The sequence below is a fragment of the Pygoscelis adeliae genome, unplaced genomic scaffold (genome assembly GCF_000699105.1).
Source record: "Pygoscelis adeliae isolate BGI_AS28 unplaced genomic scaffold, ASM69910v1 Scaffold248, whole genome shotgun sequence".
Taxonomy (NCBI): domain Eukaryota; kingdom Metazoa; phylum Chordata; class Aves; order Sphenisciformes; family Spheniscidae; genus Pygoscelis; species Pygoscelis adeliae.
In genome coordinates, this window is record NW_008825302.1 from 113,842 (window position 1) to 130,158 (window position 16,317).

At 48.4% G+C, this 16,317-nt stretch overlaps 1 protein-coding gene across 1 annotated transcript; it reads right to left on the bottom strand.

Moving 5' to 3' along the window:
• Positions 1 to 2,245: 2,245 nt before the first annotated feature.
• Positions 2,246 to 16,304, bottom strand: HDAC3 (histone deacetylase 3). The gene is made up of 14 exons (XM_009329999.1): positions 16,221 to 16,304; positions 10,981 to 11,123; positions 9,489 to 9,570; positions 8,645 to 8,701; positions 8,498 to 8,553; positions 6,311 to 6,444; positions 5,953 to 6,033; positions 5,791 to 5,864; positions 5,492 to 5,556; positions 5,027 to 5,116; positions 4,852 to 4,910; positions 4,345 to 4,424; positions 3,791 to 3,948; positions 2,246 to 3,499 (listed from the first exon to the last, which is right to left on the bottom strand). Exons 1-14 carry the CDS (start codon positions 16,287 to 16,289, stop codon positions 3,430 to 3,432), a joined length of 1,218 nt encoding a protein of 405 aa, XP_009328274.1. The 5' UTR covers positions 16,290 to 16,304; the 3' UTR covers positions 2,246 to 3,429.
• Positions 16,305 to 16,317: the final 13 nt, after the last annotated feature.

A 16,317-nucleotide genomic window follows, 5' to 3' on the forward strand; every position in this document is an offset into this window, starting at 1 on the left:
CCTCGCAGTCTGAAGCTCTGCCAACTCAACATTCTGGGCCAAAGGTGAAGGTACCCGGTGAGGAAGACTGTGAATCTTCCTCCAAAAGACCCCAATAGACGACCACCAGACGGCAGTACGCGTGCGCCAGGAGGAGGGACCCTATGATAATAGATTCTTAGAAGTAATTAAAATATCCCGCCTTTTCTTAGAACTAGTTATACTAACCCAGCCTATAATAATAAATATGTAAGAAGTAAGCCTATAAAGTCTGATGATTGTATTCCAATAAACGAAGTATGCTGATCACTCATATTGAGTGACTGTGTCTTCCCTCCGTTCCGGCGAAAGGCGTAACACGCTTTCTTATTTTTGACAGCTCTGCTGCAGTGCAAAAATACAACTATAAGGGGGGGGGGTGGAATTTCTACAGACTGAATTTGTTTTCTAAAAACAAATGAACCTTTAGAAACCCAGGTAAGATGATACTCCAGATTTCCAGCCCTGTGTTTCAAAACACAGGACAGAGCAGGGCTCTGAAAAGAGAAAGCTGGGACAGCGCCGAGGTGAAGAATTGGCTGGGGGGGTTGCAAGGTAAGTACATTCCCATCTTCACAGGTAAGAGAGGAGGGAAGAATTCCCTTTTGTCCCCCCCCTAAAAGCAAACACCGCCTGCTACCCGAGGTGGGAGCCTGGATTCCCCCTGTAAATGGGTTTTGCTACAGGGGGTGACGACAGCAGCAGAGGGAACAAGCCAGCTCTGACACCAGGTGAGATGGCAAGCAGGAATAAAACAAGTTTATCTTCTGTTCGGACACAACCGTTTCTTTTTCACGAGTCTGGCTAGTCACTGGAGCAGCATTTTGTGTCTTCTGATTTGCAAAGAACATTTTCTTGGCTACAGAATACTAGAAACAAATACAGCTGACCAAATAGGGGTCAGAGTAAGGTCCATCTAGCCCAGCGCCCGCTCTGCAGCAGCCAAACAGCAAATGCAGGAACGGTACAAGCACAGGGTAAGCACACAGCAGTACTTCTCCAGAGCGCTCACCCAGTCACCAACCGTTTGCACCCAGAGTGTCTTCGCATTAACAACCTTGATTCCTGCACACCCCCTCCCCCCCCGCCCCCCAGTCCCTTTCTGAAACCCCATTCACGGTACCTGGCGGCAAAAGCTTGCACGGCTCAACTAGGGGTGTGCAAAGCAAGCTCGCTCTTTCGAGCTGGCCCCTTGCAAGTTTCATTTGATGCTCCTCTAATATCTAAATATTTGGAGAAACCCTGTCCCGCACTTGTGGTTTCATAGACCTTACAAATCCTTTCCCAGCTCAGTTCTCTCTCCCCAGCTGAAGAATCCTCATCCATCAAGTCATTCCTCATACAGGAGCTGTGCTATACCTGTGATCATCCTTCTCCACACTTAAGTCCAATTCCACCATAACTTATTTCTCTGGGCATCTAGTGGGAGTAACACTGACTTACTGCCTGCTTCACGCTGTAGTTACATGAACTGTAGCTCACTTGTGGCCAAGCTTCACCTCCTCCCCACAAAGCTGACGCCTTGGGCTGGCGGTTGTGTAAACGTCCTAACAGGAGTAGGCATCGCCTGTGAACACATCAACAGATCTGGTCAAGTTGGTGTCTCGCTCTGGCCCTCACCTATCACGTTAGATACCTCCAGGTTCAACACTTCTTTTCCTTTCCTCCCTCTCTTGTTTTCCTGCAGGTTTATTGGCGGAGGCTAGACCCAAGAGGAACGTCAATCCACGCAGGCCAGCACGAGCTTATTTGATAAAGGACAAGTGTCGTGGGCCTGGGGAGGGGAGTGAAGAGGGAGATAGCGGCAGGTCTAAAAATGAAGAAAAACAGTCACCAATACGGGCTTTAGGAAAGTGAGGCTGCAAAGAGCAGACTCTTACGGAAACCGCAACTCAAAGAAACCATGACATTTAAAACAACTGCAGGAAAGGTTTCTTGAATCAGCTCTGCAGCTTTCTGCAAAGCTTTTACCGGAATCGGAGGCATAAGCAGGAGTGTCCGCCAGCCCACATGTCCTCTTGTAAGGGAATTCAGGGCTCTCTCCTCACTGCGCACTGATGCTCAAAACTCACCAGCATACGCTTCGAGGAGCTGAATGCCCTCTGTTCATTCAGACAGGTCAGATGGCAGAGGACACTACCCTGCCAGAGATGATACGCGTGTTCTCAATCCTTGGAAGGACAGGAGCCAAAAAGGTGTGAGCATTAAACAGACAAACAACAGGTCAGGTAAGAAAAATACTGCCTCTTCATTTAATGTTTAAAGACATCAGTAAACAAACAAAACAGTACAGACAGTCAGAGGCTAAACCCCTCCCGCCTCCCCCAACGGCACACTCCAAACCACGACAGGTACCAGGTGACAATTCGGGAGAAGGAGCAGCAAAATCTGGGATTCGAGGCATGGCTGAGAGAACTCTGCTGTGTGAGGGCAAGATGACAGGACCTGGAGGAAGCAGCTTCCCTCACCCATGAGCAGAGCGACGTCTCCTGGGTACAGTCAAGAGGGAATGGTTTCCACTCGGAGCAAGCAGCCCAAATCTCTTGCTAACGCACAGAAGGGCCATGTGTGAACTTGGAAAACACAGCTGGAAGCTACATTAGAGGTGCAAGACACACTATGTACTGACCTTGGCAGCCAAACCTCTGTTCCACAGTGATTTTAGCCTCTCGAAGAATAAAGAAAACAGGGGAGTTAGGTCCAACTTGGCAAAGTGTTGCAGTACTCGTTTGTGAACGCAAAACTGAGTACGGGGGGAACGAACAAGACTATGCTCTGCATACATTCTTCCATCCTCCTCCATTAAGCTGCTCCCTGCTCCAGGGACACTCCTGACCCCTATCCCATAACTGGCCTTGTCTTCTCGAATGGTTTTCCTCGAGCTGTGGAGCGTCAGATGGTTAGAAGGGACATCAGGAAGCAACCCTCAGTGCAGGCTTCAGAGGACAATCGACTGGGTACCTGAGTGGAGGGCTGGGGAGAGCAAGATGTATCAGGTGTTGCTGCTGAAGAGAGGCAGAGATCGTAGGCACAACCGCTCCAGCTCCCACCTTGAGGGCAGAAGCCTGCATGGGAATTATGGGGGTGACTGAACCAGGGCGGTCAGGCTCTGAAGGCAGTCGCACGGCTGCCAGCCAGCACACAGCACAGATTCGAGCACTACTTGAATTTCCATTTCCCAGAGCGGTGACAGCTGGAACCGTGACATGTGGTGGAAAGCAAGGAACACGTTACACTGCTCTCTGCCTCTTCAGGTAGCAGAAGCCTGCAGCGGTGCCATTTCTGCTGCCACTGCATGCAATCAAATACGAAGGGAGGGCTAACTGGCTCCTGCGTGGCCCAGTTATCTGCTCCAAGCACCCATATCCAATGCGGGGACCCCCGATAGTCCAGAGCTCCACACTAGAGCCCTCAGATCTCAACGTCACTCTCTTTGTCGTTATCGTGGTCACCGTCATAAAACTCATTGGCAGCTTCAGGCCTGGGAGAAAGACAATCACCATGAGCAAGGAGAGCCCTGGCACGCCTGGGGCCAGAGAATACCTAGGTCACACTGCCCAAGGTCAGAAGATGCCCTGCACCCAAACACCCCGTGAAATGTTATGTGAGGAGACCACAAGCTTCTAGAGAAAGGGTCCCTGGATAAAACCAGGGACTCAGAAGTGACTTAGTGACTGTTCTAGGAAACAGACGCTCTCCAGTATATCATCTGCCCATCCTATAGCAGGGACAGGAAGGGAAGCCCGTTTCTCCAGAACAAGAGAGCTGGTACCTGCTGTAGTTTTCCTCAGAGCCTCTTTCCTCCGGATCAGGCTCATCTGTGCGATCGTAGCTGAGCAAGTCAGAAGGGACATCATGGATCTGCACGCTGGGAGCATGGTTCAGCATTTTCAGATTCTCAAATATCGTCTGCCTGATCTGATCCAAGTACTACATAGAAAAAACAGAGACAGATCACCACAATGAGATCTGGCAGTCTGCACAGAGCCACAACTGTTAGCACTGCTACCTACCTGCACCATCTACGTGATGGCCATGAGAAACACGTTTGTGCAAAAAGCTATTTATCAGAGCAGAGGAGGTGGAAGAATTAAGTCAATCATTTGAGACTCAAGCTCATAGAAAACAGTAAGACAACACAGCAAGGTTCTCAAATGCTATGAGACTTTCTGACATCCCAGAGGAAAGGTCCTGCTTGTTTTTTGTCAGTTTTCTGCCGCGCAAGAATTCCTTGCCTGGGCACTACCTGGTTTCACAGGACACAGCATCAACCACAGGGTTTTGGGAGTACATAGCTGATATTTCAATAAGGCTGCGAGCACTCACCTGTCTGGAGTTCTGATTTTCAATCCTCGTACTGACGTCAGGATGAAGGGTGAAGTCTGGAGCGAAGTATTCGAAGTACTCTGTGATGGAACAAGCAAGAGAGTTACAGCACAGAGGCGAGGGAGCCAGCCTGCACTGCTCTGCAGAGAGCAGAGCTCACTCTCCCACCATGCTAGGAGTGACCAGACCTTAAAAAGCACAGTGATGTACAGCTCTGCAACGCAAGGAATTATATGAAACAACAGAGCATGCAAAAGTAACGCTCAGGTCACTGAATAGGAAACGATCCAAATTAAATGATACATGACACAGTAAGGGTGTGTCTGCCCAGCAAAGCCTACAAATGGGTGGTAGGAGACGACTAAGGACATCTCTAAGATCAGAAAGTGCTGTCACTTTGGCCCTGGTCTTACCTTTGGTCAATGCAGAATAGAAGTGTTAATTCTTCAGCTGATATAACAAATACTTCAGCTCAGCTAATGAGGAAAAAACAGAACTCCAACTTACCACTGTATGGGAGCTCTTCGCTAATTGCTTCATCTACAAGCAATGACGTTTCGTAAGTCCTGAAAACACGGAATAAGACAAGCTCAGTCCAGAGAAAGCTACATGGTGCATGCAGGGACAAAGCCCACAACAACTGCTTAACCAGTGACCTTCAACAAGCAGAGAAGAGACTCACCAGCATCGCGCCACGTTGCGGACTGTGTAACCACCTCCTCCCAGTACCAGCAAGGGGATGTTGAAACTCTTTACATACTCCACGCACTCCCTAGAAACGCCAAACAAACGATGTCAGAGCTGCTAACCGCAGCTCTGTTGACATTCGCGCGTCAGAAATGCCACCGTGCACTCAAACACCACCACGGCTGGTGTGATACACCTGGAGTTCAGGGCTTCCACCCAGGGAGCCTGAACCATGTGCTACTCCGTGAGCCACCGCTCTGCAGCGCCTTGTACAAAGCCTCATTCTGAGACCCCTCCTCCTGTCACACGAGAGTTAAAAAAAAAAAATCCCAAAAACTGCTGGTGCTGCTGGAAGGCCGAAATCAAAGCTCAAGCCTCACAAGAGAGGACTTACTAGAGCCCTTCAGACTAAAGGACGGTCTTTCAACTAACTGCTGTGCCCCAGACCCGCCGTACTTACCCATGTCCTCTTATACTGAGGTTGAAACAACCCAAACGGTCGCAACCCAGAGAATCAGCACCGCACTGGGGAACAGAAAAAGAACAACTGAATTTTGGCTGCGGAGGCACTGCTTTCCAAACACACATCAGCATCCCCACCCCTTGGCCACCCTCATCCACCAGAGGGTACAGACGGAAGCTCAGCTAGGACACACCAACCCTAATCCCCTGGGAACAGAAGGTAACACATTGATAGCACACCCCTCCAACCTACAGCCTCTAAAAGGGATGGACACGTGCAGAGGCTTGCTTTCTTACCTGCAGTACTATGCAGGTGGGCTGATAGTAATCTACCACCTGGTTAATGACTGGCTGGAAGAGGTGTTTATAACCTTTGGAGAGAAAGGTAGATTAGTCATGGCTCTGAAGCAGAAGGACCAGCGAATGTCTGGGGAAAGGGAAAAGGCAGGGAACACTTACTTTGGTCATCAATGCCATCTCGTAGAGGCACATTGAGACAGTAATAACGGCCGCTCTCTGCACCAACTTCATACATGTCACCTGGCCAGGGAAAGACAGGAGAGTCACAACAGCTCTGAGACTTCAGAGGTGTGGAAAGGCCAGATCTGGTCTGGGTTTAGATCTCTTAACCTAGCTAGGATCCCTCTTTCTTACAAATAACTATACTTCTGTTAATCTCTAATTGCTTTTCCATGCCCTTTCTTCCATCATTTCTCCCCGCAGCTCTAATTTCGTGATTTTACACTTTTACACTCCAGTGGAGTTTCAAAGGATTCTGAAGCAAGGCCAGGTTCACACTATAAGGGAAAATACATACCTGTACCAGGAAAGAAATAGTTCCCATATTTATGAAATGACACTGTCATGACACGGTCTGTCAAGTAGAAAGCCTCCTGCACACCATCTCCATGATGGATATCAATATCAATATACAGAACACGTGGGTGATACCTATTGAATACAGGAGGAAAAACAGCATTACTGTCTGCACCGCAGCCAACCTCACTATTCCCCACATGCCTCAGTATCACCTGGCGCTCTGAAAACCACCACCGACATCTACTTGCCAAAAGAACTCACCTGTCCCTCCCCGGGCATATCAAATGGCTTTCGATATGTGACATTTGTGTACGGTCAAACACACCCCACCACTAAAACATTTTCTTCTGATGTGCTTGGAAAGAGATACTAGAACAAAAGGTCTTCACACGGGGCCAGAAATATCTTGGAAAGCACGTGACAAAGAGAACCTATTTTAACCACCTGAGTGTTAGAAAGTTGTGCGTTTTTGTTTCCCCTAACTAACATGCCGTTAGTTAATTTTTAAGAGCTCCAACGATTTTTAACCATAGCGGGAAATGAAAGGCAAGCTAGCCAAGGAGGAGGTAGGAACACTTACTTCCTCCACGTGCCAGAGTACTGGAAGCACTATTTCCCACCTGGCTAGCACCAAGAACACCAGGCTGGACTAAATTTACTGGAGAAGCAGCCTGCTGGGTCACAGAGACAGATGGTGAAGAAGGGGAGATCATCACAAGTGAATGCACTGGGGCAATCGTCAAAGCTGACGTGCTGTTGAGCACTGGAGACATGGCCCTAAGGCATCCCTGCCCGCCAGCTCTAGAGCTGCCTGCTCCGCTGGAGAGAACTTCTGCAACTTTTCACAAGGAAATACTGCACCTGGTGAATCCCCAAAGAACAGGGGATCTGGCATCCATGCCAAAACCCTAGGGGACTGGGGAGGGACCTGAAAAAACAAGACAACATCAAAACAGAGAGGAGGAGCATGTGGTTTGTGCCATCTGCCTTGAACTATGGCTTTAAGTGTGTCTGCAGTGATGTGATCAATCTGGTTGATGGTGCTGACCCATGCTGATGAGCAGACGAGTACCTTGCCTCAGTCTCCCAAGAGAGACATAAACTGTAAGACAACCCAGATTATTCACCCCGTAGACAAACGACAGCAAGGAGGAAAAGGGGATGCATACACACAGCCCTCGCACACCGGTGAAGGGAGAAAGGGACCTTCTAAGAGCAAAGGCACTGCAGTACTCCCATGGTGGGAAGCAAACTCAAGTATGCAGCCACCTGCTGCAGAAACGGTTCCTGAAAACAGGGAACAAAAAAATAGGGACATATTATAATCTCCCATGAAGGGTAACTGGGCTGTATTTGAAGCCTCTGGCATATGGGACTCATGTGAGACTAGAAAATGGGTGTGCAGAGATACATGGTGAAGACCTGAGGTTCCAAACACAGAGCAGGGAAGACTGGCAGGGAGGAAGGAGGTACGAGAAACCCCAGTACATCCCATAAATCCGACTTCGAGAGCGAGTAAGCTTACCACCAGTCACGTAACTATTGTCTGGTCAACCCCAAATCTTTTTTAATTCCATAACATCTTGTCTCAGATTCAGTGACAAGGAGGGCATTTGAGAGTACAAAAAAAAAAAAAAGTAAAAATCACAGATTAATCCAAGAAACAGAAGGTATTTCTGTAGCTCCTCACGTTCTGAATTTATTTTTCATTTTCTAAAAAGAAAAAAAATAAATCTCTTCTCTACTCAAAGCAAGTGTCCTTTGATCATCCATGTGTTGCTCAAGTCCTGCTCTTAAGCCACTCAAGCAAATCAAGAAAGATTTGAGTCATTTAACTGCCTCCAGTGAGCCATAATTTGCATTTACCTACAAAAGGCTCACTGTGGCAAAAACGCTGAGACTCAGGAGACCCTGAAATGAGTATTTCACAGATGGATAAGAAATGGAATTGAAGAACTCTTCTGTACCCCTTAAGCTGCACGCAACAAAACTGGAGTCAGATATTCCAATTCTCAAGCCCCCCTTCTTGTGCCTAAAGAAGAGGCCAGGACAAAAATCAAGTTGTTTGCCTTCCTGGACTCTAGAAAGGCAAAGCGCGGGGGGAAACAGAGAGAGGAAACAGCAGAGCAGCAGAGGGAAACCACACGCCAGCCAGGACAGTACTGCACTTGCCCCATGTCCTTACTTGAGCAGCTCCAGGATGCCGATAACTATGTCGTTAACATAACAAAACCCAGAAGCCTGCAAGACAGAGAAAACCAAGTAGCATTAGAACCGGATCAACACAGAGCCTGGGCCTCAAAGACAGGAGTACGCAGATTTGTCTCATTACCTCAAACTTTTTGGCATGATGCAGGCCCCCTGCCCAGTTTATTGCAATATCGCAGATCTAAGAAAGGAAAGATAAGTTAGTTAAAGGCGACAACGTGGCAACAACCACCTTGCACCCACTTCCCCCGTGCACCCACTTCAACCTGCCCAGCCCTGTGGCCCACAAACACCCTTCTGACCTTTCCTTCTCCTGCGGAGGCCTTTCCAAAGCTCCATCTTGGTCGTTAGCCCAGCCAACAGTTTTGGTTACATCATGTCCATGCGGGATTAGTCCTGTGCTCTACATTCCCCGTTAGACCAGAAAAGATCGTCTCCCACCTCCGCTGCTCCCCCTCCAGCCAGCAGCCGGCAGAGCACCTGGCACATACAGTTTGTTCCTGCACTTGTTCTTTACACTCATTAGACCTTTCTCAGGTCTCTAAAAGACTTAAACCTCTGTAGTTTTTTTGATACCCTCCCGAGGGACCCTCTTCTTCAGACGCTCTGCGGGATCTCATTTAGTGCATTTCCATACCAGAGGCCTAGCAGCAACCTTGAGGTCTCAAGATTGGTTTCACTGAAGACCCTAGGTTTGTTCTACAGCACCGGGAGTACTTTGCGACTTTAGTACATGCAGCGTTAGTATCCTGTGACTCCCTCTGGATTAAACACCTAGTAAATAGTTGTCTCCAACAGTACAGGAACGGTCTCAAGCTTAACAGTCCTGCAGCGCTAGGTATTTACACTGCAACACAGCAGTGCTTACTATGTTGTTTTACAAAATACATCCATGAGGTTCTCCTTAAATTGAAAACCAGTTGGCTTACGCCTGTGTTTCAGGAAAATAAGGACATCAGCTCAGTTACCTTGTTGTTCAGCTGTGTTGCTCCCTGGAGGGAGGCCCCAGTATAGCGAGAGCAAAATTCAAAGAGGCCTGGAAACACTGGACTGAAAAAGAAACCATGATTCAAACACAGAACAACAACTCATTCCTCCCCCTTTCTCCAGAGCAAAGCCAGGAATAAAACTGTCCAGGGGCACTACCTGAGCAAGATCAGAACTCATTCTCTGTGAGAGAGTTAATTTGGGATCACTCTGACCCTGCTTATAACACACTGAGTACCAGCAGGCGAGCAATCTGGCTGCAAACACAATGGGAAACTCAGTGAATTTGATAATGATTACCAAAGCTTCCAAGCCAGTCCTGAAAAGGCTCCCCTGCTCACAACGCGTGCCAGCATCTGTACTGCAGCCCTGCTGACATGTGCCCAGAGCTAGGACATGACGTGAGACACTGCGTCAGGAGAGGGGAGGACTGCTCTGCTCCTGCACTCTCTCCTCCCCGGCTGTATCTGGAAGATCCTGCTCCCGCTCTGCTTCCAAGCGCACAGCCCAGCGTGCGGTATACTGCAACGGGAGATGAACGCTGCTCTTAAGACAGCACTAAGGTCTGATCCATCCCACCACGCAGAGCCAGCCCAGGCACTGGGAGGGTACAGGAACACAGGACATGGAGCCCCTGTGTCACCAGCTTGCTGGCATCATGCCACACGTTTCATTCACGAGCAAGCAATGGCTTAAAGACCGTGGGGTTTTATTTCTCCTTTCATTTCTGGTAAGAAGATGGTTTCTGATCATCAGAGCAGCAAGGTTACAGAAGAGTCTCCTGATTCTCAGCCTAAATATTAAAAAACAGGCTATACTAGTGTCTTCTTGGGTAACACTGCTCTCTAGCTAACATAACTCCTCCCATGCTAGTACTTGCAGCTTTCCTCTCCACAGAACATATAAGAACAACCTTACCCTCTGACAGCCCTTATAATCCTCAACCAGACAAGGCATATTGCTGTTTCCTCAGTCACCCACAGAGCCCTTCCACGCATTCCTTCCAGTTTCATCTCTCACGAGCATTAAAGACTGGAATTGAATATTCTCAACAAGATCTCATGTAGTTTTGTACAGAAACATGAGTATCTCCTTAGTTCTACCTGAAAATCAGGCTCTCAAAGCTGTCTTGAATTTAACATACGCACATTAAGGTAGCTAAAATGACAGGCAATTATTTTAAAAAACAGTTAGCATGTTCAAGAAGAACTGGAGGCTCTGCAAGAACAAGTAGAGATACAGTCTCTAACCCAACAAGGTTACAGCCTAAATATACACGTAAAAAAGAGGACTGCAAGATCTAAAGAGAAGGGAAAGGAATCAAGGAGGTTCCAGTAACACACACAGGAGGGACACACACCTCATTCTGGTTAAAAACAAATAAGAAGAGGGACATTCTAAAAGAGCTCTCTGGACATGAACAATGCAGGATCACCCTTTCCGACTGTGGGTTCGGTGGCACAGGGCACTCACCAGTCATCGCCCACGTTGAAGGCGTTGAGGCTCTTGGTGAATCCCTGCATGTTGTTGGGACTCACTCTCTGGAGGAAGTCTATGTAGTCCTCGGAGTGGAATCGGCACATGTCATGCTGGGACGCCTGGTACGGTTTGAAAACCTTCGAGAGAGAAAGGCAAGACTTATTTCCCATCCAGACTCGCGTTTTCTTTGGCTGTAAGAAATCTCAAGCTAATTGACAAACGACCTGCATGAGGTATATCAAAAAAATGTTCCAATACATCGGATTCCTGACTTTCGTGTTCATTTAAATTCAACAAGTTGCTCCATGAAGCCTCCTTTCCTATGGATTTTTCTCTTTCAGCCATACACCCATCTCCTGCCTCTCATAATAACTGCAGCTCTTGCCACATACTCTCTGATGCCTTCCTTCCCCCACTGCACACCCCCCCCTCCCTGGGCAAGCCAGCAGAATAAAACAGCTGAGTTCAAACCACAGCTTTTTTCTTCACTGGGAGGCACTATTCCCTTCTCAGCCACCAGCTTTCGTACAGTCTTTAGACCTTGATATATTCGGTCCCTCTGTCAGATTTGCCTGTAACGGGCTGATAAGTTCAGAAGTTATTTGGAGAAAGCTCACAGGCAGATGGAAGAGATGCATAAGCTTTGCTTCCTTTGGAAAGCCAGTGAAAAATGGTCAGGGAACTGGATGGATTAAAATTAAAGATCTTGTGACAATACAGGCTTGCCAGTGGGTGTTGGTCTCTTCTCCCAAGTAACAAGCGATAGGACGAGAGGAAACGGCCTCAAGTTGCGCCAGGGGAGGTTTAGATTGGACGTGAGGAAAAATTTCTTTACTGAAAGAGTGGTGAAACATTGGAACAGGCTGCCCAGGGAAGTGGTTGAGTCACCATCCCTGGAAGTATTTAAAAGACGGGTAGATGAGGCGCTTAGGGACATGGTTTAGTGGGCATGGGGGTGTTGGGTTGACGGTTGGACCCAATGATCTTAGAGGTCCTTTCCAACCTTAATGATTCTATGCAGGAAGTTAAAAATTAACACCACATACCTGGTGGAGGAAATTAAAGTTGCACTGAAATCAATAAGAGATCTTTTTTGTGTTTCCCTATTTCTCTTAATTAAAGCATGCATTTTATAGAAAAAGTGGAACATGAAAAAAAACCTAGGAAGATGTACAAGCTTGTTTCCAAAGGGAAAATTTATCAGGGCAACTGCACCAACACGCCTGTTTCCCGGGCTAAGCAGGAAACACGTTAATTTTCAGAGATGCAATATACCCTCGCAAACACGTCGCCTCCTTTCCTGAATTGATCTGCACGTGGTGTGGTGTTTTCCACGTGGATGCATGGGGTTCAGTGTTTCTCGGAGGCTGCTGCCTCTGACAACTCAAACAAGGAGGATGAGGCCACTCACAAGCACGAGCCATGAGTGCAGCTGCCAAGGGTGAAGGCAAGACCTATTCCCCACGAGGGCTCTGCGCAGCTACCAGGAATCCAGGCAGCTGATTACATCAAAAAAGACCAAAACCAATGCTGAAGAGTCGTCACAGAGAAGAAATAACTCTCACAGGATATTCAGATGCTCTCTTGGACAACAAAAAGTAGGGATGTGTGATTCAAAACAGAAAGCGGGGGCGGGGGGGAAGACCAAAAGCTTCAAGGCTGATGCAGCTGCTGGCAGAAGAAGAAACCTGCCTCCTTCCACCCTTCACCCTGCTCCCAGCAATCCCACCCATCTTCCTAAGCAAGCTCTGGCACTCAGCCCCCTCTGTCTGCTGCCTCGTTTTCCTAACTCCACAGAAAACTCTACCGGCTTTGCCGAGTTACTGAGTTGCATCAGCTCACGCAAGGATCCAACAGCTTCCAGACGCAGCACAAGAACGGCAGCGGGAGGACGCAGCAGAGGAGCAGGGAAGGTGAGCAGCAGGACAACCCCCCTCTCTTTCAGGAACGCTGAGCCTTGGTTCACCACGTTCTTGTGCGCCGCAGCCACAGATAAGCTGGGAAAGGTGCGAAGAGGTGAACCCAGCTGGACGATAGCGGCCTTTTATTTGGAGGAGGCAGAGAGGGCGGATAATGATGTAACCACAACACAAAGTTCACAGGACCTTTTATAGTCACAACTGACCATAATCCCCGCTTTCATTTGCTCGTAACCTTGCCAGTCGCTGGCTGTTCAGGATGAAGTTTCCTCTGCGGTTTTCAGCTTCACGATGGCATCTTGTGGAAAATACAACCCCCAAAAAAGGGTTTCAAGACAAAAAAATACGGCAAAGTGTACAGCTCTGCCTACTGCCTCGCTCAGGCATGGATTTGACATTTAGAAGTGTTATGTCAGAATATGCTTTTTGCTGTTTCTGCAAGAAAAATCCCAACCCTAGGGAGGTTATTCATCGAAGTTCGTACATTTACAGTAAAAATCTGAAAGATAAATTCTGCAAAGATTCCACGTGCCCTGAGTGTACTCCAGCTGCGTCCCCCCGCGAGCACAACAGCAGGTCACCGCAGCTGGATGCGATTTTACTAGGGAACTGTATTAATTACACAGGGAAGCTTTTCTAATATTTAAACACACCAAATTAATTTTATATATTGCATCAAGGAACTGTTCCACTGGTCCGTTTTAGCACCTTCCTTTAAAACCTGATATTGTGCTTTAGTTTTGGGACAGCTTATTTTCTATTTGCTTTCGCTCAGTCCGCAAGCCTCTCACCACAGAAGCAGATATGCTGGCAGTGGAAGAGCTTGAACTTGAGCCCACGCCAAACGCCAGGTGCTTGTACAGTGCTAGAGACAACGACAACGTTGCGCAGCACGGACGGGCAGGTACAAAGCAGCCGAGATTTAGCTTTTCCCTCTGCCCTGCTTGTATTGATTTCGCTGTTCAGACTTTGCCCTAAAAAATAAAAAGCAGGAAGACTGTATTGCTATCACGCTTGCAAGAATTTTGCACTTTGACCTGCCCATATAGCGGAGAAGACACTGTGAACATGCCAGAATTAAAACCACTGCTCTAATCCTGCTCTCTTGTGCTCACAGTGATACAGCTTTGATTTTAACATTGCCCGATTCCCAAGTGCTTGAGAAGTGACCTTTAAGGACAGGCTTTTTTTGGTACCACAACAACTAAATATTTAGTCAGGTCTTTGAGGGCGCAAAGCTGGTTATAGTTTCGCTTAACGTCTAATGGTGGGGATGAGGGAACCTGGGAAGCTAATCAGTCTGGAGAAGTGCCTGGTCTAGCTGGAGAGGGGCTGGAACTTGCGTTTTTCTGTCTGACAGTTCTGCACAATCACCATGTTTTCACAGCAGCTCATGATTTATCCCTAAAGCATGCCGCAGATGTGAAAACACATCACCGAGACAAGCTGATCACGCTTTCTTCTCCACAGCCTCAAAATAAGCCCGACTCTATTACCAGTTACTTGCAATCATCTACAACTGCAAGCAACAACCTACGATCGAGTTCTACGATCATTTTCAGAGCACATGGCTTCGAGTGACCTGCGGGGTCATCCAGTTCAGGCTCATGAGTAACGGGGGAAGCGGCTGGTTTGCAGAGCGTCACACGGAGCAGAGCCCGACTGCAGAAGGTGAGGAACACACATGGGATGCACGAGCACAAAGAGAAAGGATGGGGGGAAAGTGACAACATCCCTGACAGATCGGAGCAATGATGGTTTTGTACCCGTTTTTCACCTCCCCTCCCTGTTTACTAGCGATGCACTACGATGACCATGACAGAAGCGCTCTTCGCCTCTTTTAATGAGGTAATTCCCCATGAGAAGACACCGTAAATGCAGGTATGTCCCTAATGTACATATATAAATATATACATATATGTATATAAAACCAGAAGCGCCTCGAGCTGTAGCCTACAGCGTTTAGAATAACATTCTGGGTAGGGGCCCTTCCCCAAGGCACATCAAACAGATCACAGGCTGCGGAGACAATAGGCAGCAGCTACACCTGGCCTCTGGATCAGATAACACGACCTGCAACCGCGCCAGTCAGCCCAGAAATTAAATCGCTCAATGGTCTGAAACAGCTTAGAAGCAATCCTGCCGCACCGAAAGGGAGAATAAACCAACAGGGGACAAAACAAGTTGCCCCCAAATGATCAGCAGCTGCAGGTGGCATGTTCTGCACATCAAAACGGGCAAAAGCCATCTCAAAAGGGGCAGAATGGCAGAAGACTTCTACCATTCCTGCCTTGATCTTGTATCACGAGGCATTAAGTTACACGCCCTGTACTCCCGAGAGCTTTTCATTTGCTCCGTGCTGCAAGAACGGGCAGAAAAGTGAACAAGGATTCCAGGGAAAGGAGCACGGTTCGGTCCTGCTTGCACCAACTGAAATAAAACACTTCAAAAGAGGGGTACCACACCTTCGTAGCGATATTCCATCATCCCAAAACTAGTTCATTTCTTGAAATACAAAGATTTAAGTTTTCTTTTTGATTATCGCTACATGCTGATCACGTTTTGCCAGGTTTACACAGGCTAGATTTCAGGGAGAGAAAAATCTTTCTAATAGCAACAACCGGAGTGCACTGGACTAGGCTGTTTGAGCTGGCTGGGCAACACAGACTTTGAAGACCAGGTCGGACAATCATTTATCAGGTATGAGATGTGATTAGTGAACCCCGTTAAGGCATCAAGGTGAATTAGCAAACCTCTTGAGGGTTTGGGGTTTTTTTTCAGCTTTGCTATTCTACGATCTCACGGCCCACAGTGGTCACTAGGTCCTTCCTGGAAGGGGCTACGGGCACAGAGATTTCACGTATGCTCCCCAGCGGCACTGCTGCAGCTCCAGGCACGGCACTGTAAGCACAGGTTTGAACAAGACACTGACAACCAGCGACGGTGCCTTTCAAATCAGCTGTGGGTGGTACGGCGGGGGCTCGGGACGATGAGAATGCCCGAGACTGCTTAAAGCCTTGTCTGCAACAACTCTGTTACCTGCTGTGCCAAAAGTGGAGCTGAAGGAGAGGCAGCGACCCAAGAAAGCTGTGAAGACCCTACTAACACGGTCCAAGCCTTAACACGGAGGCCACGACTGCAGTCAGCAGGACAGCGCACAGGTCTCCGGCACCCTTCACGCACGCTGAAGCCTAAAACGCCCACTCTGGCGGCTGCCTGCCCAAGGCCGCCCGCCACAGCCCCCTCTTCCCCCGCCGCCTGGCCGGGGGGGCGGGGGGCGGCCCCCCGTTGGACCCCAGGAGAAGCGCCGCTTACGATCATCTTCTTGTAGAGCCCGTAGTGCAGGACCAGGCTGTGGGTCAGCGCCAGGCGATGCGGCTTCATGGGGTGCCCCGCTCCTGGAAGGGAAACG

What these genes read in the sequence shown, in the direction of transcription:
- HDAC3 (XM_009329999.1), bottom strand. Translation starts at nt 16,289, where the DNA reads ATGAAGCCGCATCGCCTGGCGCTGACCCACAGCCTGGTCCTGCACTAC. An exon ending in GGCATCCTGGAGCTGCTCAA is followed by an intron (nt 6,445 to 8,497) that starts GTAAGGACATGG and finishes TGTATTCAATAG; the next exon opens with GTATCACCCACGTGTTCTGT. An exon ending in AAAATCAGAACTCCAGACAG is followed by an intron (nt 3,949 to 4,344) that starts GTGAGTGCTCGC and finishes TTTTCTATGTAG; the next exon opens with TACTTGGATCAGATCAGGCA.